Source organism: Pteronotus mesoamericanus, unplaced genomic scaffold (assembly GCF_021234165.1).
Source record: "Pteronotus mesoamericanus isolate MK-2021 breed Mesoamerican mustached bat unplaced genomic scaffold, CSHL_Meso_final contig_69, whole genome shotgun sequence".
NCBI classification, from domain to species: Eukaryota; Metazoa; Chordata; class Mammalia; order Chiroptera; family Mormoopidae; genus Pteronotus; species Pteronotus mesoamericanus.
This window is the reverse complement of record NW_026555237.1, coordinates 3,170,411-3,194,941: the sequence shown is the minus strand read 5'-3', so window position 1 is coordinate 3,194,941 and position 24,531 is coordinate 3,170,411. Positions and strand designations below refer to the sequence as shown.

General features: G+C 35.3%; 1 protein-coding gene across 7 annotated transcripts in view; it reads left to right on the top strand.

The window, feature by feature from the left end:
- Positions 1-24,531, top strand: part of CUL2 (cullin 2) — a 111,560-nt gene that overhangs the window by 43,373 nt on the left and 43,656 nt on the right. For all 7 annotated transcript variants that reach the window (XM_054582320.1, XM_054582315.1, XM_054582314.1 and 4 more), the window contains 4 exons: positions 2,463-2,545; positions 21,640-21,736; positions 21,834-21,944; positions 23,823-23,985. In XM_054582320.1, the coding sequence (XP_054438295.1) occupies positions 2,463-2,545; positions 21,640-21,736; positions 21,834-21,944; positions 23,823-23,985 (454 nt within the window). The remainder of the gene's footprint in view (positions 1-2,462; positions 2,546-21,639; positions 21,737-21,833; positions 21,945-23,822; positions 23,986-24,531) is intronic.

The window sequence follows — 24,531 nt, the reverse complement described above, 5'->3', positions numbered from 1 at the left end:
AAAATGGGTCATAACATTATATATTTAATAGGAATAAAACTGTAGGGGGAAAAAGGATATTCTGAGGCACATCAGTGAGAAATACCAAAATCTTAACAGTGGTTTCTTTAGTGATTAGGTTTATAAATGAATATTTTACTTAATGTTTGCTCCTTGTTACCCACACCATCAAGCCTGCTCCTTTTCCCAGAAGAAATCACTATAAACAATTTGGTTTATATCTTTTCTGAATTTTGTGTGTGCATTTGCATATAAATACTCATGTATACATGCATAATAGTTTTATTTTTAAACAACAGTGTTACACCATATTTAAAGTCCTCCAACTTGTATTTCATACCTTTTTTGTTAACATGCTGAGAAGTTCTTTTTGCATAAGGTTACATTTTTGTAAGAGCTTAATACATCAGGGATATAACAATAATTTATTAATTACATGATTCCTCTTTTCAGTTTTTTGTTATTAAAACAATACTATAGTGAACATTATGGCTTACTTATTAAATGTTTTTTTACCCCTCTGTGCCAGACACTGTTCTGTATGTTAGGAATACAGTAGTGAACAAAGTAGACACAAATGTTACACTCATGGAATAATTTATGTATATAATTCTTTATATACTGGCAGAAACTTCCATAGAGTGGGTACCTGGAAGTTGCTCTGCCAACTTGCCTTTCAAAAGGCTTTACCAGTTTGCCCTCCAATCACAGCCATAAAATCTCATTTTCTTATGTATTTATGTTTTTCCCTGTTCATGGTATTTAAAAAGAAGAAAAAAGAAGGTAAAACTTGAAGGATGTTCCTTGTAAGAAGACATGCTTTTATTTATTTGAAATGAAATTACCCATGGATCAGAATAGAGATACTCCAGGGAGACAGAATAGAGAGGCTAAAGACAGACTTACACCACTATGGATACACTTCAGTTAGAAACAGGAGCAATCAGTTTCTGATGCTAGAATAATTTGTACTTTGTATGGAAAAAAAAATACATTGGCGTTTAAAGGCTTAAATGTGAAAGGAAAACTTCAAAATTTTTGGAAAACAATTTAGAATACCTTAAGATCTTATGACCATACCCTTATGACTTTAGAGTAGGGAGAGAGTTCTTAAAAGACACAAAAAATACAAATGATAAAGGAAAAAATTGATAAATTTGAATATTAAAGTACAATATATTTTTACTAAAAAACTACTATAAAGAAACTCAAAAGTCCACAAACTGTGACAAAGTGCAATAATAAAACTGTTGAGGGATTAATTTCTACAATATATAAAGAGCTCCTAAGCTTCATTAAGAACGAGACAAACATTAATGGGAAAATGGGCAAAAGAAATGAATTTCACAGGAAAAAACTGAGATGCACAATAAACATATAAAAAGATGCCCAGTTTCATTTGAGAAAATGCCAGTTAAAATTACAAGGAGATGCCATCTTACAACCAACAGATTGGCAAAGCATGACTAAAGCCTATCAGTCACACTTGTTGTCAAGGAGCTCTCTCTCATTCATTGCTTGTGCCAGTGTAACTGGAAAACCATTTGACTTAGTAAAGCTGTGTGTTTTCCTAACCCTGTAGGGCATCATCTCCACTCATAGGTGTATTTCTGGGAATTTCTTGCATATGTTCACCAGAAGATATATACAAGAATAGCAGCATTTTTTTCTCAGCAAAAAACTGGAATCACAGACATGTCATCAGCAAAGAGGAAAAATAAATCATGGTATATTTATACAACAGGATACTATATAACAGTGTCAATGATTGAACTGTATATATAGCTGTATTTTTCAATTTAGATGGAGTTTAATAACAGTTAAAATTTTAAAAATTATACATAGAAGAGTATACAACATGATTTTGTTATCAAGGCCAGAAATGGTCAATTTCAAAAATATTATAGGGGGATACTTACACATTTGGTAAAATTCTAAGCAAGGGAACGATTTAACATGAAGTTCAGGATAGTGAAAACCTCTTGAGGGGCAATAGTAATGGTGAAGTCATATTGTGTAAACTCGTTGGTGAATACAGGGGTGTTTTGTTTCATTATTCTTTAAACTGACATTATTTCATGTTTGTATGAGAGGCTTTATAATTTAAAAAGTTAGTTAACAGCCAAATTACATTATTTTATTGAACATAAATTCTTTGTTATAACCTTAGCATCTGTAACTTCTCCATAATACTGAGCATTTGATAATCAAATAAGGTTTTATAAAAATCAATTATTTCTGTAAAATTTTCAAGTAATCATAAAACCTTAACTCTTTTCTTAGTACAAGTCTGATATGTCATTTAAAATTAGAAATTAATTTTCCTTATGTTTATTCAATTTTGAATTTTCAAATATTAGTTATAAATACTTTTTTCGTTGGGTATTATTTTTAAGTATTAAACAAATGTTGAAAAAGAATTTAAGTAATTTAGCCTTGATGGTTTTTATTTTTCCTGGCAGCTAGCATTGGATATGTGGAGGAAATTAATGGTTGAACCGCTTCAGATCATCCTTATCCGAATGCTGCTTCGAGAAATCAAAAAGTGAGTTCTGACATTTATCTTCTTGAGTCAATTTTAATTTGCTCTTTGATATGGTTTAAAATAGTGTATAGTTGCTTGGCTGTTGACCAGACAAAGGCCTTATTTTCCTGAAATGGGCTTCATTTTCCTTGTTAATGACAATATTTTAAAATTGTTTTTTAATTTTTTGATCAGGTCTTTGGCCTTTACTTATAGCTTAAACATGCATAGTAAATAAATAAGTCCCTGAAGGAAGTGACTTATTTTTTTTCAGTCCTGAAACTTGTTGGATCTTCCAAGGCAGTGCTGAGTTCTTTTTTTAAAATGTGAGTCTTTTTTTTTTTTTAATTGATTTTAGAGAGAGAAGGGGGAGAAAGAAACATTGATTTTGTTGTTCTACTTATTTATGCATTCATTGGTTGCTGCTTCTACGGGCCCTGACTGGGAATCGAAATTGCAACCTTGACCTATCCAGCCAGGGTCATGAGTTCTTTGAACATATTTCAGTTTAAATCCTGATGAGGACAACCTGTTCAAGAAAGCAGAGTATTCTAGTTAGTTGCTTACCTCTTAGTCCCACTGTTAACCAATAACTTGCCTATTATTGTTAGGTAAATTTATGGGAAAATAGCTTTCCACTTTACCTGTGGCCCAGAGTGGTTGACTCTACCTAATTGCTGTGTGAATAGAGTTTCAAACAAAGCACATTTTCCTATGGGGTCCAGAATAGAATATCCTTGTGTCAACTCTGGCTTAAAAGATTCTTACTGATCTTTGGAAAATTAAAAGAACTCAGTCAGCTTTGGGGAGTCACTAAAAGTCAGCTATGCAGATGTATATATAATAAATTTCAGGTTACTGAAACTGATTTTGTAGGACTTACTTAGACCAATGAATTGCAGAGTGATAGTGACCACAGCATCTGAATCTGCTTTCTTTTTTACTCTTTAATTTATTTTTAAATTTTTATTTTATTATCCAATTACAGTTTATATTCAATAGTATTTTGTATTAGTGTGAGGTATACAGCATAGTGGTTAGTCAGTCATATACTTTACAAAGTGTTCCTGATGTTTTCAGTACCCACCTGGCACCATGCATAGTTATTACAGTATTGACTGTATTTCCTAGGCTGCACTTTACATCCCCATGACTGTTTTATGACTACCAATGTGTACTTCTTAATCCCTTCACCTTTTTCACCCAGTCCCTAACCCCCTTCCTCTCTAGCAACCATGGTCTGTTCTCTGTATCTTTGAGCTTTTTCTATTTTGTTTATTTTGTTCTCTAGTGAATCTGCTTTCTTTAAGAAGACAACTTTTTGGGGATGGAGGGGAGGGAGGGAATGGAGACAACTATACCTAAATAACAATAAGAAAAAAAGGTAAAAATAAAAGACCTAATTATGGAGTTTTCTATGTGAGGAGCTTCTAGAAATAAGAGGTTAAAAAAAAAAAAAAAGCCACAAAAGAGAATAAGAGACTATTTTAAAGTAAATTGATTTTAGAAAATTGTTACCCTTTTAGTGATTCCATTGTTTCCAAAGATGGCGGGATTGAGAGAAAAGGCAGTAGCAAAACAGTGGGCGGAACAACCTTTTTGCTTTCTTTTTTCAGTGTTAAACTATGACTAAAAACTCCCAACAGGATTTGTAGGTTCTAATATTTCTTTTGCTAAGAACTAATTTTTTCTGACCTGGAATTTAGCTAATTTACATTAGAAATGTAATGAAAACATTGTTACCATTTTCTAAATGTACTTTCATGAAAGGTCTCTTAATATAATTGTGTTCCAGTCACGTAAATTTTTCTTGAGTGTTATTGTTAGCTTGTTAAAAATGAATTTGATGAAAAATTAAAGAAAATCTGTAAGAAAAATAATAGCGCTATAATACATTAATTCTGGAAAAGACAGAGATAGATGATCAGAGATGTTAGGTCAACTTGTCTTAGTATTGTTATAATCAGCTTCCATTAAAGTATTGTTTGACATGCTTTACTAATATTTTATTTATTTTTCATGTCTACTCTGTTAGGTAGGCATTATCCCACATTTTACAACTAAGGAAACTTAAGGCTTAATAATACTAATAAAATTACGTATGGGAACTGTATTCCAAACATCACTTTAAGAGCTTTACGTGCATTATGTCATTTAATCCTCACAACCCTAGGAGGTTGGTATTATTTTTCAAATACAGAAGTGAGTGATGGTGCTCTAAACAAGGCTGATTTGACTCCACTTCCCATCTTCTTAATTCCAAGGATTCAAATCTGAGTTTTTCCAACTCTTAAATCCATTATGTTTATCTTTTTAATCCACAGAACATTTCTTCCACTCTAATACTTTAGCTTAAGGATGAATACATTTAGTTTTGTAATGCCTGGGTATTCTAGTGTTTTTACACATGTTTCTTTATTTGATCTTAAGGAGGCAGGGCAAATTTTATTTATTAGTAAATAAAATGAACTTCATCAAGGAGAAATGATGTATTGAACTTGACATAGCTAAGGAAAGAGACTGCATGCCTTTAAACTTTTAATTTAGGTCTTTTCACTGCATTGCTTTAACATGTATTAATTCATTTTTATTTGAGCTAATATGGCTAGATACCATAATTTACATTACGTGGGCGAGTGACTGTGATAGATACTCCCCATTTGAAATATTGTCTGATACCTGTAACAGCATATGGTGGTAAATATTATCATAGACTTATTTTGCAAGTGGGGAAAATGAGGTTTAAGAGTTTAATCAACTTACTCATGTCACATAACTAGTAATGACAGAATGAGAATTCGAAGTTAGGTCATTTTGGTCTGTAGCACTGTGGCCTTTCTCATATATTATATATTTTTAAAAATAGCTTGTTCAAGTTGTATTTCATGCCATGGCTACTAACAAGAAAATATTTTGTTGTTGTACATACAACTTCTTTGTGGAAGGAGCTCCACCACACTTACAGAAAAAAGGCTTTTCAGATCTAGCTGAGGGTATTTATTGTAAGTTTGATTTTTTTATCAACTCATTTACAATTCACTTACACACAGTCATCCTGGGTCTTAGTTACATTGTCAGTGTATTGAATCTTCCTCTTCTTTATTATCTTATTTAATATCTACTATTAAGTTTTCATAACTTTATGTGAAAAAGTTCTAAGGCTTTTTGTTAGATTTATTTCGAGATACTTGGTATTCTTTGATTTTATTACAATAAGTTCTATATAATTACTTGTCCTCTTTGTTTTCTGTTAGTTTATAGAAATACAACTGATTTTTATTAAATCTTATTTTTAGCAACCTTGTTAAATTCTATAATTTCTAATAATTTATGCATAGTTCTGTTTTCTGTGTAAGCTGTAATGCAATCTGGGTATGTGTGCATTTGCTTCTGCACGCACACTCCTTTTCTAAGACTTTCCCCAAATCAATGTTGACGAGAAGTGATGGATAATGAGTGTCTTTGTCTTATTCTTGATTTTAAAGTTTACATGTGTAACATTTATCCATTTAAAATGATTTCTCCAGCTTTTCTAGCTACTATTTATCAGAATAAGGAAGTTAACTGAATTTTTAAAAATGACTTCTGTGTACCTACTGAGTGATTACATGGTTTTTTTCTTTTAATCAGTTAATGTGAATTACATTTATATATATATTCTAATATTAAATTATCTTTGTATAAGCAGGATAAAACCCAGGTTGGGTTTTGTCTTATAATCGTTACATATTGTTGCATTTGACTTGCAGGTATTTTATTTATAATTTTGCATATTTATTCATGAGTGTGTGGGCTTGTAATTATTCTTTCTCATAATGTCTTTGGATTTGGTATCAGGCTCATCCTTGTGGGCTAAATTTGAGAGCATTTTTTTTTTTTTAAATAAAAGAGTTTGTATGAAATTTGAATAATCAATTTTGAGAGTTTAGTAAAACCCTCTGCAAAACCATCTGGATCTAGGGTTTCTTTGTAAGAAGATTTTTTAAAAATAATATGTATGTTTTTTAAAAGACATCTGCATGCCTATGTTTATTGTAGCATTGTTTATAGTAGCCAGGATACGGAAGTGTCTATTAATAGATGAATAGATTGAAAGTAATATTTTTAACACTGCTGCAATTTTTCTGTAGTCTTAAGACTAAACTTAATATTTTTTTCTTAAATCACTTATGAATTATCTTTTCAAAATTGTTGGAAGTCACTGTTAGCCATATTCTCTTCAAAAAACTTATTTGAGGTAACTTTAGATTTACAGAGGGAACGCGAAACTAGTCAAAGAGTTCCTGTTCTTCACCCTGCTCCCCCACCATCACTGTCTTGCAACTGATGGTATGTTTGTGAGCATTGGTATAATACTATTAATGAAATGACATTTTTTTTTTTCATTTTTGCAGTTTTTTCACTGATGTCCTTATTCTGTCCCTGGATTTGGTCCAAGTCACCACATGCGTTTGGCTGTGACGCCTCTCTTGTCTCCTCCTCTTGGGAATTTCTTTTTTATTTTTAAAAAGAATTTTAATTACAGTTGACATTAAATATTATTTTATATTAGTTTCAGGTATATAACATAGTGGTTAGACATTTAATATCACTTATAAAGTGATACCTCTATAAGTCTAGTACCTACGTAGCACCATACATATTAATATTTTATTAAATATATTTAATATATTAATATTGTAATATTAATATTTTCCTGTAATGGTACTTTACATCTCTTTGACTATTTTGTAGCTACCAATTTGTACTTCTTAATCCCTCCACTGTTTTTACTCAGCACCCAAAACTGCTTCCATCTGGCAACCATCAGTCTGTTCTTTGTATCCATGAGTCTGTTTCTTTTTTGTTCATTTATCTTGTAATTTAGATTTTACATATAGCTGAAGTCATATGGTATTTGCTTTTCTTTGACTTATTTCATGTAGCATAATACCATCTAGGTCCATCCATATTGTTTCAAATGGTAAAGTGTCCTTATTTTTATGGTCAAGTTAGTATATGTACTACAATTTCTTTATCTGATTGTTCATTATGGGCAGTTAGTTTGCTTCCATATCTAATCCACTTCCATGTGCCCTTGAAAAGAACATATACTGGGTCTGTCTGGAAAAAGTCCAACCATTGTTAATATAATAAGAATGGTTTGCATGATAGCCACATAAGCTGGCAGCAAAGGAGAGTGGACTAGAATGCGCATGTGTGAACAATGACAACCTCACTGTACTAGTCAATGGGGGCAGTGGATGCTATTGAGTGAGCATGTGTACTGTGTAGCCGTCATATTCAAAATGAGCAAGTAGAGTAATGAATCTATCAAATTTTGTGTTAAATTTGAATGTTCCTCCATGGAAACTATTCAGATGATTCAGAAGGCCACAGCTATGGGCAATGGGTGATTGGCAGCCTCATCACGACAATAATGCCCACTCATGCATCATGTCTTGTGTGGGGTTTTTTGCAAAATATCAAATCACTCAGGTGACTCAGCCCCCCTAGAGCCCAGATTTGGCATCCTGCCACTTCTGGCTTTTCTCAAAACTACAATCACCTTTGAAAGGGAAGAGATTTCAGACTGTTAATGAGATTCAGGAAAATATGACAGAACAGCTGATGGCATTTGGGGAAACTGTGTGTGGTCCGAAGCTGCCCTTCAAATGTCCTTTGTAGATAGGACATTGACATTTGAGGTGTCAAATGTCCTGTGTACAATGTTTCTTGTGTCTTCCCTCATAAATGTCTCTATTTTTCATGTTATATGGCTGGATATCTTCAGGACAGATCTTGTGTTCTGTTGCTTTGGGGTGAAATACTTTAAAAATATCACTTAAATCCATTTGGTCTAATGTGTCATTTAAGGTCACTCTTTCCTTGTTGATTTTCTGTTAGATCTACCCATTGATGACGATGGGATTTTAAAGTCCTTTACTATGACTGTATTACTCTCAGTCTTTCTTTATGTCTGTCAGTATTTGCTTTATATATTTAGGTGCTCCCATTTTGGGTGCATAAATATTTACGTGGGTTATATCCTTTTATGGGTTAATCCATTTATTATTATGAAATGTCCTTTTGGACTCTTGTTATTGCCTTTTTTAAAAAGGGTTTTTTTTTTTTTGTCTGATGTAAGTATTGCTACACTAACTTTTTTTCATTTCCATTTGTGTGAAATACTGTTTCCATCCATTTTCTTTTGGTCTGTGTATGTCTTTAGAACTGAAGTGAATCTCTTGTAGACAGCATGTGTAAGCATCTTGTTTTTTTATACATTTCAGACATGCTGTCTTTTGATTAGAGCATTTAATCTATTTACATTTAAAGTGGTTATTAGTAGGTACATAGTTATTGCCATTTATTATACCTATTTATGTTTCTTTCCCTTTCTCCTTAAAGAAGTCTACTTAACATTCTTGTAATAATGGTGATGAACTTCTTTCGCTTTCTCTCTTTTCTTGGTCTTGGAAATTGTGTCTCCTTTCATTTTAAATGATAGCCTTGATAGGTAGAGTAGTCCTGGTTGTAGGCCCTTACTTTTCTTCACATTAAACATTTTATGCCAGTTCCTTCTGGCCCGAAAAGCGTTTGTTGAGAAATAAGCAGACAGTCTTATGGGAGCTCCTTTGCAGGTAACTAACAACTGCTTTTCTCTTTCTGCCTTTAAGAGTCTCTCTTTGTCTTAACTTCTGCCATTTTAATTACAATGTATCTTGGTGTGGGCCTCTTTGGGTTAATCTTTGGGACTCTCTGTGCTTCCTGGACTTGTATGTTATTTCCTTTACCAGGTTAGGGAAGTTTCTGGTTATTATTTATTCCAGTATTTTTCTTTTTAAAAAAATTATATGTTATTGATTATGCCATTACAATTGTCCAAATTTTTCCCCCTTGGGCTCTCCATCACCCAGCACTACTCACTCCTTCAGGCAATCCCCCCACCATTGTTCACATCCAGGGGTCATGGGTCTAAGTTCTTTGGCTACTCCATTTCCTATACTGTACTTTACATCCCCATGGCTATTTGGTAACTACCTATTTGTATTTCTTAAATCCATTACATATTCACCCATTTCTTTACACCCACCTCCCATCTGGCAACTGTCAAACTGCTTTCTGTATCCATGATTCTGTCTCTGTTCTTGTTTGCTTAGTTTGTTTTTTAGATTCAGTTGTTGACAGATAACGTATTTGTTGCCATTTAAATGTTCATAGTTTTGATCTTCTTTTTCTTAAAGAAGCCCCTTTAACATTTCATATAATAGTGGTTTGGTGATAATGAATCCTTTAGTCTTTTCTTGTCTGGGAAGCTCCTTTGATTCTTTTTTCTTTTTTTTTTTTAAGATTTTATTTATTTATTTTTAGATAGAGGTGAAGGGAAATAGAAAGGGAAGAAGAGAAACATCAGTGTGTGGTTGCCTCTTGTGTGTCCCCCACTGAGGACCAGGCGTTCAACTCAGGCATGTGTCCTGACCGGGAATTGAACCGGTAACCCTTTGGTTTGCAGTCTGGCACTCTGTCCACTGAGCCACACCAGTCAGGGATGCCCTTTGATTCTAAATGATAGCTTTGCTATGTAGAGCAGTCTTGGCTGTAGGTCCCTGCTTTTCATGACTTTGAATATTTCTTGCCGTTCCCCTCTAGCCTGCAAAAATTCTTTTGAAAAATCAGCTGACAGTCTTATAGGGACACTCCTGTCCTGTAGGCAACTACTTTTCTTTTTCTGCTATTAAAATTCTCTCTTTTTCTTGAACCTTTGTCATTTTAATTATGATGTGTCTTAGAGTGGGCCTCTTTGCATCCATCGTGTGTGGGACTCCGTGCTTCCTGGACTTGCATGTCTGTTCATTCACTAAATTAGGAAAGTTTTCTCTCAGTTTTTCAAATATATTTCCAATTTCTTGCTCTTTCTGTTCTTCTGGCACCCCTATAATGTGAATATTGAATTGCTTAAAGTTGTCCCACATGCTGTTTACACTATCCTTGCTTTTTTGGATTCTTTTTTCTTCTTGTTGTTCTATTGTCTATTTTTTGCTTCCTTATGTTCCACATCATTGATTGATTCTCAGTTTCATCTACTCTACTGTTGTTTTCCCTTAAATTGTTCTTTATTTCCACTAATTAATCCTTCATTTCTGACTGGATCTTTTTTTATGCTGATAAGGTCCTCACTAAGTTCCTTGAGCATCCTTAAAACCAGTGTTTTGAACTTTGCATCTGATATATCATTTATCTCCATTTTGCTTAGTTCTTTTTCTGGAATTTTAACCTGTGTTTTCATTTGGGCCATGCTTTTTTGTCGCCTCATTTTGGCAGCCTCCTGTGTTTGTTTCTATTATTAGGTAGAGCTGCTATGACTCCGTGTCTTGGTAGCATGTCCCAATGTAGATGTCCTGTAGGGCCCAGTGACACAGCCTCCACTCTTACCGAAGCTGGATCCTTGAGCTGAGCCCTTTGTGTGGGTTGAGCACACCCTTCTCTTGCAATTGAGCCTTATTGCTGTTGGCAGGTCAACTGGAGGGATTTGCCCAGGCCTGTCAGCTGCAAGGACTGGCTGTGACCACTGAGCACCAATCTCTACCCCCGCCCATGGAGGATCAGCTGCAGGAACAGGTGGTGTGCTCTGACATGGTCTGTAGCTCTCCACTGGGTGCTCAGGCTCTGGGGATTCCTGGTTGGTGCAGGCCAGGGTCAGCTCCCATCTGTGTTCTCCCTGGGGCAGCCCTGCATGAGCTATAAAGCAATCTGACATAGCTGCTATTTGTGCTGGGCTTGGAGATTCCCCCGCAAAGCCAAGATGTGAATCTAGTTGGCTGCTGCTGTTGCTGGGCCTAGAGCCACTTAGTAAGAGGTATGGGAACTGGGGGCTCACTGAGGCTGACTGTTGGTTCTTTGATAGGATTTAGAAAGTTGTGAAGCATGAGCCAAGATCAGCCATTTTATGGAGAAGTCCTGGCTAAGAGTTTGGGTAGGCCCGTAAGTTGGGTGGGATGGAGTTCCAGTGGATCTCCAGGGCAGGGCAGACAGTGTTAGCTAGGTTGGTGAGTCTCAGATATGGCATCCCCCTGCTGATTCACTGACTTTGTGGAGGGAGGGGTCAGAAAAGGGACAGTGGCCCCTGGCACCTTTCTCTCTGGGAGAAGGCTGTCCCCCAGCTCTCACTCTGATGCCAGACACTTCAGTTCTTCCCTCAGTGCTACTGGTGCCTTTCAAGCTGCTACCCCGCTGCCGGAGCTCAGAGGGAGTGAGTCTGAGTAATTCTGTGTATGGGTTTTTTAAAGGGAACTGCTTGGAACTCCAGAAATTTCTTCCACCATCAATTCCTGCTGGTTTTGCATCCAGAAGTTATGGGGACTTACCTTCCTGGCACTGGAACCCTTGACTAGGAGGCCTGGTGTGGGGCTGGAACTTCTCACTCCTGAGATACCTCTCTCGAATTTTTATCCACCACATGTAGATTTTGGGACCAGCCTATTCTGTGTCCCTGCCCCTCCTACCAGTCTGATGGATGTGTTTTCTTTAATTCCGTAGTTGTCAGACTTCCATTCTACTTGACTTGTGATCATTCTGAGTGATGCCTGTTCTATATTTTAGTTGTAATTTAGGTGTGACGGTCGAGATGGCAAGCCGTGTTTACCTATGCCGCCATCTTACCAGAAGTCTCCAGTATTTTTCAATCCTTTGCCTTCTCTTTTCACCTTCTGGTATCCTTGTGATACGGATTTTGTTACACTTGATGTTGCCTCAGAAGTCCCTTAAACTGTCTTCATATTTTTGGATTCTTTTTTCTTTTTGCTCTTTTGATTAGGTGTTTTTGCTACCTTATTTTCCAAATTGCTGATTCAGTCCTCTGCGTCATTTAATCTGCTGTGGATTCCTTCTGGTGTATTCTTCGTTTTGGTAATTGTGTTCATTTTTTAACAGTTTTCTTGTTATGGTTTCTGTGTCTTTTCTTATGCTTATTATCTCTTTGTTTAATTTCTCACTGGATTCCTTGAGCATCCTTATAACCACTATTTTGAACTCTGTATCTTTATGTTGCTTGTCTCTTTTTGGTTTAATTCTGTTTCTGGAGTTTTCTCCTGTTCATTTGCGGTGCATTTCTTTGTCCCCTCATTTTGACTACTACTCTGTGTTTGTCCCTATATATTAGGTATATCTGCTACATCCCAGTTTTGGCAGGGGATCTTACGTGTTCAGTGTCCATGAGGCCCAGTGGCACCATCCTCCTGATGACCTGAGCCTGGTGCTTCTAGAAGTCCCTTGTGTGAGCTCTGTGTGCCCTCCTGCTGTAGTTTAGCCTTGATTGCTATTGGCACGTCAGTGGGTGGGGTTGACCCTCAGGCTGATCAGCTCTGAGTACTGACCATGAACACAGTCTAGTAGCTGCTGTGTAGGGGCTTACTCCACAGAGCGGAGCATGTTCCAGCAGGCTCTGGTGTCTTCTGAGATTGCCATTTGGGTGTGTCACATTTAGAACTAATTGGGTGGTGCTCTGTTGTGGTCTGAAGTCAAGCAGTAGATGTATTGGTTCTGGGTCCTCTGGTGCATGCCAAGGTCAGCCACTGCCTCTGATTACTCCTGCGCTACCTGATAAAAGCTTCTAGGCTATCCGTGGTTCATAGCTGTCTGTGCTGGGCCAGGACGCATGCTGGGGAGGCCATGCTGTGGACAAAGTCAGCAGCCATCAGTATTAGGCCTGAGGCCACTCAGCAACAGGGCTTAGCCACTGAAAGAGTCTCAGGCATGAGTTGGATGAGGCATGTCCGAGGGAGTCACCAGGGGTGAGTGGTGTTAATACAGATTTAACACAGGAATGATGGCGCCCACCTGCTGGCCATGTGGGAGGAGGACTCAACACTGGGACATGGCATCTGTCCCTCCAGCCCTCGCCCTGAAGCCACACAATGCAATCTTCCTTTATGTCTCTGGCACCTCCTGAGCCCCATCCTCCCTTTGCCACAGCCCAGGGTAAGTGCCTGTGAGCAAGTAAGCCTGTGTGCAGGTCCTTTAAGAAGATATAGCTTTCCATCTCTGTGGATGGACAGACTCTCCAGTGATTTTCACAGCTAGGTGTTCTGGGGGCTCCTCTTTCTGGCACTGATATTCTGAGCTGGAGAGCCTCATGTGAAGCTAGCTCTTCAGGAGGGACCTCTGCAGCTGAGATATCCCTCCTGATTCTCAACTGCTCTGCGTGGGTATGGGACCAGCCTGTATAGCACCTCTGCACCTCTGACCAGTCTTAAGGTAGCTTCATGACCTTGGCACTTCTTAAGAAGAGTATTGGTCAGGTATTTTGTAGAATGTCTCTCAATTTTGGTTTGTCTGATGTTTTCTCATGATTAAATTGAGATAATGGATTTTGGGGAAGAATGCCATACGTGATGTGCCCTTCTCATTATATAGTATCAAGGACTAAACACTAAGGATATCAGCATATGTTTTTACTCATGATGTTAACATTGATTTTTTGTTAATGTATTGGTGTCTCTTTAACCCCCATCTGGAATACTGTCTTTATTTTAATATCGCTTATTTGCATCTTTCCTTTCTTGATCACTTTTTTTTTTATAGGTTTATGCACTTTGTTGGATTTTTGTAAAGAACCAGCTTTGTCTTAGTTGACCTTCCCTATGGTATCTTTCTTTTCTTTTTCATTATTCTGCTGTTACTTTTCTCTTCATTCCTTATTCTGAAAGAAAAGAGTGTCTTTTTTCATTGGGCTGGAATGGGTGCAGAATCCTTAGGGAGGAAAAAACTTAAAAATTTTTAGCCAAGGTATTCTTTTTGCTGTAATCTGACATATTCATTCTTAAGAGTTAAGGTATGATTATATAATGTGGAGGTTGAGACAGTGTTTCAAAGGTGAGACTGCCTTTCTCTTACAGTGACTAGAAATCCTGATGTTTTAAAAATGTTGTTTCCTATGTGGTAATTATAGTTAAAGGAAATAAAGACAACAGTTTACTTATTTTATTGTAGGGCTTTTAGAACTTCATTATTTTTAAAATTATTTAAGAATAACGAAGAGAAATAGTTGAATAACTGCCAGTATTACCAAGAAATGAAATTTTTTTACAGAAGAGCAATTAGGAGTATGAAGCAAAAGAAAGTTAAAATTGACTGAAAACTACAAGTTTTTCCAGTACTAGAGTGGAGTAATTTATTTCTCAGGGAATATCTCTACACACTTCTGTGATATGGATGCCAGCTATTTTTCATTTGATCCCAAAAGGATTTTGTCCATCTAGTAAATCAAGTTAAAAACAGGTTTTTATGAACTCAGCCTTTTGACAGTTGCTAATGATGCAGTTAACATACCTATTGTTTTGTAGATCTGCAATATATTTGTTAGGTCTTTTAGTAGGAACAAGTGTTTTAATACCCTTTGGGCTTACGCACTTTTATTTTCCTAGGACTGATTGTAGACTCTTGACACAGTATTCACTGATGTATTCAGAAAAAAAGATTCTCAGCTGATTTGTGCTTTCTCTGACATCTTCATATGTTTTCCTTTTCTTAAATGTTAAGACATTAGAGATTTCATTGGAGAAAATATGATCTTAGGTAAAAATGAAAGCTAATTTAGGAGTCTTCATTCTTTTGTATTTCTCACTTTCTGAGAGAATGTGTTTTGAAATCTAGCTTATTTTTAGGTTTATTGACTTTCTTGCACTTCGTAGTTTTTGTTTTATACATTTGGGCTTCTGTTAGTTGAATAAATATTAGGATTATTATCTTCATGGTTAATTATTTACATTGTTATATAGTAACTTACGTTCTTTTTCCTTATCTGTCACAAATTATTATACCAATTCTCTGTCGGACTTCTTGAATTTTTGTGTGTGTGTGTGTGTGTGTGTTAATTAACCATTTTAGTGTAAAAGAAAATATATATACAGAAAACTATTCAACACTTGAACAACTTAATGAATTTGTTATAAGATGAATACTCTTGTTATTATAACCCAAATCAGGAAGTAGAAATATGCTAGCCACTCCTGAAATCCTGGCATGTGTCCTGTTCCCTCTCTCCCAATGTTGCTGCTATCCTGACTTTTAAGGAAATCATTTCCTCTGCTTCTGTATGGTTTTATTACTATTGTGTTCATTCATAGACTCGATGATTTAGTCTTGTCCATCTTAAAAAAACCTTTATATGCCTTTTAAAACTTTTAATCAGCCAGTACCCACCCCCTTTTTCCTTTTTTACCCTTTTGCTTTATTTGTTGATAACCTTCCCATGGTCTGTATTTTACTGATGGCGCACATGAGGCACAATTTAAATATGTCACGTTGTCCTCTGTATTCATCACAGAGCTTACTCAGACTCAGGTTGGCTCCCTCTGGCAAAAGTATAGATTTTTAAAAATAATATCTGATTTTTCACTCTTTTTGATGTAAGTAGCCACTGATTCTAAATCCTGACATTTTTAGCTTATTGAAGTTTGTAAAACTGTCACTTTAATTCTGTCATTTTGTTTTCATTCTTTACCTGGAATAATTTTTTGAAGAAATGCTTGCCCTCATCTACTGTTTGGTTATCCAGTGATAAAGTTCACATAGGAAAGGTAAAACAACAGTTTGTTTATTTACTTGTCTTTACACACTTGTCAAGATGAGTTGGTTTGCTATCATCCTCATAAAATGATGAATTAGCTTTTTTCCAAGATATCGCAGTGAGCTGTTAGATTTAAATATGTGCACTACGTTTCTAGTCATTGTCTCTTTTATTATAATTTAAATTACCTCATTTTGGTTAGTTAGAAGGCTGAAGTCTTTTTGCTATGGCCCTTGATAGGATTCTTATTGTCTGGTATGTCAGGAAGTTCCAGACCAATCTTTTACATTTTCTTCCCTGGACTTGGTATCAGCTACCCAATGAAAAACATAAATACACAGCTGATACATAAATGCACTCTTGAAAAATTTGGAATATTTGAGATAATTTCCTCAGTCTTCTCTTCACAGAGGTAATCCCTGTTATCATTTGGTTAACTGTCTTTTAAAATCTTTGTAATTTATTTGTTAAATTTTTATGTCTACATACAGAAATAAATACAAAACAGAATATTGTTTTCTTTCCTTTTTTTATTGAGGTGTGACTTTTAAAAAATATTTTTCCATTACCATTTATCCCCTTTATACCCTCTTCCACCTGCACGTACCTCCCTCACCTGCCCCACAGTCACCACACTGTTGTCCATGTCCATGTCCATGAGATGTTTTTCTTTTTCATTTGATTCCCACCCTTCACTCCCTGCCCAGAGCTGACAGACTGCTCTCTTATCTATGAGTCTATCCCTGTTTTGCTTGTTAGTTCATTTTGTCCATTAAATTCCACATATGAGTGAAATCATATGGTATTTGTTTTTCTCTGACTGGCTTATTTCACTTAATATAATGTTCTCTAGGTTCATCCATGCTGTTGCAAAGGGTAAAATTACTTCCTTTGTACAGCCAGGTAGTATTCCATTGTGTAAATGTAACACACTGCCTTCCCTCTATGGGAACCTAGGGTAACTGGCTGCAAACAAAATTTTTGTGTGGGCCTTTTAAGAGGCTCTGTGTCTCTTACCATCTCTCCATGGTGGACAGAAATTCTGCTGCTTTTCACAGCCAGATGTTATCTGGGTTCCTTTTCTGATTATGGTGTTTTAGTCTTGGGAGCCCAGCTTGGGTTTTAGACCCCACACTTCTCAGGGGAACCCACCACACTACTGAAATATCCCTCCAGCTCTTCAGCTGCAGCCCGTGGGAGCCCAGCCAGTCCTCTTGTGCATATATACTTCCTGTCAGTCTTGCTGTGGTAATGTGGTTTCTTCTGTAAGCCCTTGGTTATAAGGCTTTTCTCCAGCTAGTCTTCAGTTGGTTATTCAGGATGATTTTTCTATAATTAAGTTATAATTCCAGTTTGGTCCTGGGAGGAGGTTAGAGTAGCTTCCACCTACTGTGCTGCCTTCTTGGATCTCTCTGTTTTCCATTTTTATAGGTTTTTTCCCCCTAACTTTTGAAAATCATTAATGGTATTTATACTTATTAACTACTTTTTTATTCAATTATGTATCTTGGTAACTTTTCTGTGTAAGTACATAGAAATGTACCTCATTCTTTTTAAGCTGTTACATACTATTTGGCATGGTTGTACCTCATTTTATTCAGTGCTTCTCCTAGAAATGTATATTAGGTTATATCCAGCTTTTCCACTAATACAACTCTTGCTTCTATGATGCACATAGGCAGTTGTTTATCTGGAGTTATAAGAGTATGTGCATTTAGAATTTTGCCAGATTGCCCTCTGAAATACCTCTTTTTCCACTGCAGAGTCTGAGACAGAAGCAGGTCAATGCTTGTTGTTATTGTATCTTGATTTCTCTGTGCCTTTCCAAGATGGCAGTGGGGAATCTGAGTGGTGCTCTCAAGAGCTGCAGCAGTCTTCTGGGTGCAGAGGTATGCCTTATGCACTTCTTTAGGCACCACAGTTACTGCTCTTGCAGGACACACACAGCTACTCTTGTTGCTTGACTCAAGAGACTGACTTGTTCTCCTGATGACCGAGCTGGTTTTGTTTACCTTTGTGCACCCTCCAGATTTCAGTGTATGCCACTTCTTGCCTGCTTTTCTCCACGTCCTCTTTGTAGCAGTTCTTTGTCTTGTGCATTTTTGTCTGTATTTTTTATTTTTCTACGCTATCCATTCCTCTTTATATTTTTTTTTACTTTCTGCAAGTCCAAGGGCTACTGCCAATAATGGAGTACTAAAAAGTGCCCCTCCTGTCATTACTCAGATATATGTGGGAGCAGAAGCCTGAATTTAGTTTGCTGGATCTCTATTCTTATTTTAAGTATGGGGATAAATGAAGGTTTTCCTAAGAGATTAATTTGCCCATTGTCCCATATTGGTATCGGGACTTTTTAACAGTTCTAGCGTAACTTTTAATTGCACTCACAAACCTGGTCTTCTGTCTTGAGTTAATGCCCAGTTAGTTGGATTTTAAAGCCTTGATTTAAAAAATCACAATCAGTGCTTTATTGGTCTGTTAGCTTTATTTTGCTCCTGTGGGTACTTAAAGCACTAGCTAATGTTTATTGATTGCTTACTCATGTCCCATGTACTGTGCGATATACTTTTTTGGCTTATGCTTAATCTTTACTACATTCTGAGGAGGTGTAGGGACTTTTATTATGCCCACTTTACAGAACAGGACATCTCTTGAGCACTAAGAGGTTAAGTGTCTGCATAAAGTGTATATTTATTGACACAGCCAGAAATCAAACCCAGGAAATCTGACTCCAGAATTCCAGTGTTAAAGGGCAGACTTTCCTATTAGTCCCCACTATTCAGGTGAGTTCTTTTACTCTCTTGGGGATTTCATTATGATTGTTATACAGCATTTTCTACATAGTTTTGATAAGATCAAATAATAAGTTATATTTCTAAAAATTCTTCATATTCTTTTCTCAAGACTTGTTCCTTAGCACCACTGTTCTTAGATAAGACTAGAGTTTATTCAGATAACCAGTTTAGTCAGTGCTTTTGTATATTACTTAGAATGACTTCACTATTTGTCTTCATTATTTGTCACTTAATAGTAATGAAGTATATTTATAATGATTTTGTATAGTATTTTTTGTGCAGTTATAAAAATATGTGGTGATCTTAAAGATTGAATAATTATGCCTAAAGGTTTCTGAGTTCAGATGTTATTCTAATAAGGAGGGCAACTTAGTTATTAAGCACTAGGAATATCGGTTTTTTTCCTAGGCAGTACCTTATCTGAATCTAGCTTAATCTGAGCCTTTTGTGGTGAGAATCAAATGTCAAGTTTGCTGAGAATCGCAGGAGTGGAAGTTTCCAGGAAAACTTCTGATGAGCAGGGACAATAGGATTTGATCATGAAAAGTATCTCAAGTATCTCAGGTAACCTGATTTTCCAGATAATTCAGGTACTTCTTGTTCTTAGCTGATTTTCACTTGATCCTAGGCAAAGTTAAAAGGAAAAAAATGATGTGTTTCAAATAGATAAGCTAGGTTAGATCATTATTTCACCAGACTTCATCTGGGCTAAAGGGGGAACTAACTAAGGTGAGCGGAGGAAATGAGCTCACTGTGTGATCTTATTGTTCTTATTAGTGATATCAAAATGTAGGCTTTGCATCTAAGATTCTGTGACTGACAGAATTGTAGCCATATTAATTCATGTACAAAAACTTTCCCCAGGATATCCAGATAATTAAAGGAAGAATGAAAGTGAGTTAGAGGGATGCAGAGGGAGGGAGGGACACTAATGTATAAAGGTAATTGCCTCAATACTTTCCTTAAATGTTAGAAAACCTTTATATCCTACTACAAAGAACAAGAAGCATTTACCAGGGAATGATATTAGTATATTTTCTTTTGTTCTTTGTAAAATAATTATTAATTAAAAAATCATTTTAAAGTGAGGTGGAAGATTGCCAGTAAAACAGCAGACCTTTGACTGTATAATGGTGTAAACTGAGCATAATGCTAGAGTCATAAACTCCCAAGTTAGGGCCAGACTGTTTAACTGTGGCTTTAGGCAAACTTTTTTTTTCTATTTTATTTCCCTATTTCTGTACTTAGAACACTAATATTCACCTACATTTTTAATTTTTTTAATTATTTTTTTTCAAATTGGTAGAAGTTTATTGATTTTAGAGGGAGAAGAAGAGAGGGAGGAAGAGGGGGAGAGAGAGAGGGAGACAGACAGACAGACAGACAGACATTGATTTGTTGTTCCACTTACTCATGCATTCGTCAGTTGATTCTCATATAGACCCTGACCAGAGGTCAAACCTCAATCTTGGTGTATCAGGATGACACTCGGACCAGCTGAACTACTCAGCCAGGACCATCTACATTTTAAAAATCATAATTAAGATTTGCACCACAGTAGTGCTAAGAAGGAACTTATCAAATGTCAAATAAATAATTGGGATGATTTTTATTTTTTACAAGTTTATTAAAGACACGTATTATAAACAAGTATTTGTTTACAAGTTTATCATAAAAGATATGATAAAGGATACAGTTGGACAACAAGATGAAGAGGTACATAGGGTGAGATCTGGAAGGATCTGGAGCACAGGAGCTTCTGCTGCTGGGAATTTGGATGTGTTCATTAATCTAGAAGTGTTCCAAATACTGTAGTTTAGGGACATTTATGAGAACTTCATCATGTAGTCATGATTGATTATTAACGATTGAGATGATTTTAGATTCCCTTGCAGTTGTAAAGGAATATAGAAATACTAAAACATCTCACTGCGCTTCTAAATAGATACCTTTGTACTTGAATGGAAAGAAACTCAGCAGCTCTAGCAGATTTCTTAGAGAGAAAACACAGCTCTTACTCATTTCAGTAAGTGATACATTCTATAGAGTGTAGCTCTGAGGGACCCGTACCATCAAGTCAGGATAGGCAAAAAAAGAAAAAAAATTACTATAGCCTAACTAGTAATTGTTTCTCAGACCAAATCTTCTGATAATAGTGTTTAGGATGAGTAAAAATCAGTTTTTTTAAATCCTCACCAAGGACATGCTTATTGATTTTAGAGAGAGGGTTAGGGAGGGAGAGAGCAGGGAGAGAAACATTGATGTGAGAGAGAAACATCGATTAGTTGCCTTCTCATATGCACCCCTGACCAGGGGATCAAGCATGCAACCTGGGTATATGCCCTGACTGGGAATTGAACCTATGACCCTTTTCAGTCTGTGGGATGATGCTCAAATCAACTGAGCTACAGCAGCCAGGGTGAAACTCAAATATCCTTAACCATCAATATTAAAGTCTTGAATTTAATATGAGGGGCTAATATCTACCCTAAAGTTAAACTATTTTTTTATCAACAGAATATGTTTAATTTTATAATCAAGGCTTTTATTTCATTTATTGAAATGACATCTAATATGTACATTAAATATCAAATATTAATTCAGCTGTTATATGAAAAAATTATTTTTAAACACTGTGCACGCATTGACATTTAAAATGTTTTACAGTTTGATTACACCAGTAGGATAAGCAGTCATATTTGGCGTACTTTGGTATATTTTCATAGATAATTTGTGTTCTCAAGAATATTTTGTGTCACACCTTCTTTTAGTGATCGTGGTGGAGAAGACCCAAACCAGAAAGTAATCCATGGGGTTATTAACTCCTTTGTTCATGTTGAACAGTATAAGAAAAAATTCCCCTTGAAGGTAAAAAGCTTCCTTTAACAACTTGAATAATCAGACCTTTAACTTCTTAAATTACTTGTTTTAATTTCTTTAATATGATTTTAATTGATTTATTTAGTTTTATCAGGAAATCTTTGAGTCCCCCTTTCTGACTGAAACAGGAGAGTATTACAAACAAGAAGCTTCAAATTTATTACAAGAATCAAACTGCTCACAGTATATGGAAAAGGTAAGAACGAAAATGTATGTTAAATACATCATCTACTCTATATCAGATGTGGTTTTATGTAACAGTTTTCTTAGTTAATATATTTTTTGGTGGTAAAAGTTTCTGTTTGGTCATTACTCTGTGTTATAGTTAATGCACATCACCTATCAATAAATCATTTTTCTTGCTGTAGCATTTTCCATGAGAAAAACTGCTATTCCAGTTTTTATCATGGTTGATGCTTTTTGATAAATCCTGACTGCTTGATTTGCTTGTCTTTAAAATTAATATGTATTCACAATCTGGGCAAAATAAGCTATATGCTTAACAGAGATGTTTAGGAAATAGGATAAACATAGACTGTAGGTATTTCGGTTTTTATCTTTCTTCCTTTAAAATGGAAGAAAAATAAGGAAAACTATAATACTTCCATAGGTATTTAGATAGGCCACTCTTTTTGTCTCTTAATTTTTGGAATGCTGAGAAAACTTTTAATTTTACCGTAAGAAATTTTAATCAATCATTGAACCAGCACATACTGATTACTGTATTTAAAATTCCATGTATATTTTCTCAGTAAAAGAATTGTCATAGTATAAATTCAGTAACCATACAAGATATATTAGAGATTTCAATGAGGTTTTTTTCATCTGCAGTGTTAGATTTCAAGCATGTTTTTTCTTCAAGATCTTTATTGCTTTTTTTGAAAATTGTTCAGTTATAATTGTCTCCATTTTCAAGCATTTTTTAAAAAAAGATTTTATTTATTTTTAGAGGGGAAGGGAGAAAGAGAGGGAGAGAAACATTGATTAGTTGCCCCTTACACGTCCCCAACAGGAGACCTGGCCCACAATCCAGGCATATGCCCTGACTGGCGACCTTTCAATTTATACGCCTATACTCAGTCTACTGAGCCACAGCAGCCGAGGCTCAAGCATTTTATTATAGGATGATTTGTGTTAGCTAGTTTAGCCAAGAAAGATACAGGGTAAGGAAAATAGCAATACTATGTCTCCATGGATCATAGGTCAGGAAATACCATTATTTACTAATAAACTGTTAATATATTTCATAAAGCCAAGGCTTCGAAGTCTGAGCTGTTTGTCTTCCTGCTGTTGTCACTCATTAGCTCTGGGACCTTGAGTAAGTCAAGTAGGACATTTTCCTTCATCTATTAAGTGCAGGTTACACTAAGTGCAGGTTACACTAAATCAGTGATTCTCAGTTCTTATCCCTTTTTGAATAATCTGAGAGTCTTGGTAAAGGATCTGGATTCAATCATGAAAAGTGCTCAAGGTGATAAGTGAAGCGTATACTCATTATATCCGACTCTCCAAAAGAGGCCATTGACAAAAAACATTATATTGTTCCACTTATATGAAATACCTAGAATAGGCAAATTCTTTGAGACAGAAAGTAGATTAGAAGTTTTTGGGAGGGTAGGGTAGGGAGTTATTGCTTAATATTTATAAAGTTTTTTACTTGGTATGAAAAAATTTTGGAAATACAGTTGTATATTGTGAATATAATTAATACCAATGAATTATACAAATTTTGTTAAATATATTTATCACAATTTTAAAAACACTAATTAATACACCAAAACCATTGAATTGTATACTTTAAAGAGGTGAAACATGATACATAAATTATATTTAAAACTGTTAAAAGGAAGGCCATTGGAAATTTTTCATAAGACTGGGATGAGATGTAGGTGATGGTAGCTTAAATAAAAATTCGAAGTGATTTATGAAATGTGTGTTTAAATTTGTTATGTAATGTTTATTTGTTACCTGGCCATGTTTAATTAAGCCATTAAAATTAGTCTACCTAAGTTATTTACTGATATTACAGTTTTTTGTCATAGTAGTGTATGACTATAACAATATATTGCTAAAGGTTCTAGGTAGATTAAAAGATGAAGAAATTCGATGTCGAAAATACTTGCACCCAAGTTCATATACTAAAGTGATTCATGAATGTCAGCAACGAATGGTAGCAGACCACTTACAGTTCTTACATGCAGAATGTCATAATATCATTCGACAAGAGAAAAAAAATGGTAAGTAATTCAAAATGTAAATAAAAATTAAATTATAAACCACTTCTTACATAGTCTTCAAGTAACCTTAGATTTCAAGTATATTGTAGTCTGAGTCTCTAAAATATTTGAAATACTTTATTAATAATCTCTTATAAAAGACAATTTTGGAGAACTATATTCTCCAGACATATTCTAAACTCAAAAAAACCTAGGAAAATAATTGCACATTGTTATGTATCACAAGAGCTAATTTCCTTAATACATTAAGAATTCTAATAAGCAGTAGGAAAAAGGCAAAGAATATGAAAAGGAAATATAAATGAATTTTAACTCTATGAAGATGCACAGTCTCAATCAAAACAAATGCAATATAAAATAAAAATACAATGAGATGCTAGCAGTATACAGTGAAAAAATTGAATTTTTTAGAAAAAGAAAATGGCATTAAGAATTTTCAAATAGCAGGGAATAAACCTAATAAGATATTTGCCAGTCTTACAATGAAAATTAAACATTGTTGAAAGTAACATTGATGAACCGGGACAATCTACTCAAAACCGAATT